At 46.0% G+C, this 2,500-nt stretch overlaps 1 protein-coding gene across 1 annotated transcript in view; it reads left to right on the top strand.

Moving 5' to 3' along the window:
- Positions 1 to 1,159, top strand: part of LOC144889193 (uncharacterized) — a gene marked incomplete at its 5' end in the record, with an annotated part of 17,362 nt that extends 16,203 nt beyond the window's left edge. The window contains one exon of the mRNA XM_078769169.1: positions 996 to 1,159. Within this exon, the coding sequence (XP_078625295.1) occupies positions 996 to 1,159 (164 nt within the window). The remainder of the gene's footprint in view (positions 1 to 995) is intronic.
- Positions 1,160 to 2,500: the final 1,341 nt, after the last annotated feature.

Raw genomic sequence — 2,500 nt, forward strand, 5'->3', positions numbered from 1 at the left:
TGCCTCCTTTTTCTGTCTCATAGTTTGCCTGAGTCCGTATATCAGGTTGTTCACCTGCCCTGCGTCCAATTCCCACCCGTCTCATAGTTTGCTTTCAGTCTGCCTCCTTATTCAGTCTCATAGTTTGCGTGAGTCCATATATCAGGTTGTTCACCTGCCCTGGGTCCAATTCTCATCCTCTCATAGTTTACTTTCAGTATGCCTCCTTATTCAGTCTCATAGTTTGCGTGAGTGCATATATCAGGTTGTTCACCTGTCCTGAGTCCAATTCTGATCCGTCTCATAGTTTGCTTTCATTCTGACTCCTTATTCAGTCTCATAGTTTGCCTGAGTCTGTATATCAGGTTGTTCACCTGCCCTGGGTCCAATTCTCATCCGTCTCATAGTTTGCTTTCAGTCTGCCTCCTTATTCCGTCTCATAGTTTGCCCGAGTCCGTATATCAGGTTGTTCACCTGCCCTCGGTCCATTTCTCATCCTCTCGTAGTTTGCCTTCAGTCTGCCTCCTTATTCCGTCTCATAGTTTGCCTGAGTCCATATATCAGGTTGTTCACATGCCCTGGGTCCAACTCTCATCCATCTCATAGTTTGCTTTCAGTATGCCTCCTTATTCCGTCTCATAGTTTGCCTGAGTCCATAGATCAGGTTGTTCACCTGCCCTGAGTCCAATTCTCATCCGTCTCATTGTTTGCTTTCAGTCTGCCTCTTATTCAGTCTCATTGTTTGCCTGAGTCCGTATATCAGGTTGTTCACCTGCCCTGGGTCCAACTCTCATCCATCTCATAGTTTGCTTTCAGTCTGCTTCCTTATTCCGTCTCATAGTTTGCCTGAGGCTGTATATCAGGTTGTTCACATGCCCTGAGTCCAATTCTCATCCGTCTCATAGTTTGCTTTCAGTCTGCCTCCTTATTCAGTCTCATAGTTTGCCTGAGTCCATATATCAGGTTATTCACCTGCCCTGAGTCCAATTCTCATCCGTCTCATTGTTTGCTTTCAGTCTGCCTCTTATTCAGTCTCATTGTTTGCCTGAGTCCGTATATCAGGGTGTTCACCTGCCCTGGGTCCAACTCTCATCCATCTCATAGTTTGCTTTCAGTCTGCTTCCTTATTCCATCTCATAGTTTGCCTGAGGCTGTATATCAGGTTGTTCACATGCCCTGAGTCCAATTCTCATCCGTCTCATAGTTTGCTTTCAGTCTGCCTCCTTATTCAGTCTCATAGTTTGCCTGAGTCCATATATCAGGTTATTCACCTGCCCTGAGTCCAATTCTCATCCGTCTCATAGTTTGCTTTCAGTCTGCCTCCTTATTCAATCTCATAGTTTGCCTGAGTCCATATATCAAGTTGTTCACCTGCCCTGGGTCCAATTCTTATCCGTCTCATAGTTTGCTTTCAGTATGCCTCCTTATTCAGTCTCAGTTTGCGTGAGTCCATATATTAGGTTGTTCACCTACCCTGAGTCCAATTCTCATCCGTCTCATAGTTTGCTTTCAGTCTGCCTCCTTATTCCGTCTCATAGTTTGCCTGAGTCCATATATCAGGTTGTTCACCTGCCCTGGGTCCAATTCTCATCCTCTCATAGTTTGCTTTGCAGTCTGCCTCCTTATTCAGTCTCATAGTTTGCCTGAGTCCGTATATCAGGTTGTTCACCTGCCGTGGGTCCAGTTCCCACCCGTCTCATAGTTTGCTTTCAGTCTGCCTCCTTATTCAGTCTCATAGTTTGCCTGAGTCCATATATCAGGTTGTTCACCTGCTCTGAGTCCAATTCTTATCCGTCTCATAGTTTGCTTTCAGTCTGCCTCCTTATTCCATCTCATAGTTTGCCTGAGTCCATATATCAGGTTGTTCACCTGCTCTGAGTCCAATTCTTATCCGTCTCATAGTTTGCTTTCAGTCTGCCTCCTTATTCCATCTCATAGTTTGCCTGAGTCCGTATATCAGGTTGTTCACCTGCCGTGGGTCCAGTTCCCACCCGTCTCATAGTTTGCTTTCAGTCTGCCTCCTTATTCAGTCTCATAGTTTGCCTGAGTCCATATATCAGGTTGTTCACCTGCTCTGAGTCCAATTCTTATCCGTCTCATAGTTTGCTTTCAGTCTGCCTCCTTATTCCATCTCATAGTTTGCCTGAGTCCATATATCAGGTTGTTCACCTGCTCTGAGTCCAATTCTTATCCGTCTCATAGTTTGCTTTCAGTCTGCCTCCTTATTCCATCTCATAGTTTGCCTGAGTCCGTATATCAGGTTGTTCACCTGCCGTGGGTCCAATTCCCACTCGTCTCATAGTTTGCTTTCAGTCTGCCTCCTTATTCCGTCTCATAGTTTGCCTGAGTCCGTATATCAGGTTGTTCACCTGCCGTGGGTCCAGTTCCCACCCGTCTCATAGTTTGCTTTCAGTCTGCCTCCTTATTCCGTCTCATAGTTTGCCTGAGTCCGTATATCAGGTTGTTCGCCTGCCCCGGGTCCAACTCTCATCCTGTCCGGTATCACTCAGGTCGTGAACAA

Source organism: Myxine glutinosa, unplaced genomic scaffold (genome assembly GCF_964187855.1).
Source record: "Myxine glutinosa unplaced genomic scaffold, kmMyxGlut1.1 SCAFFOLD_1596, whole genome shotgun sequence".
NCBI lineage: Eukaryota > Metazoa > Chordata > Myxini > Myxiniformes > Myxinidae > Myxine > Myxine glutinosa.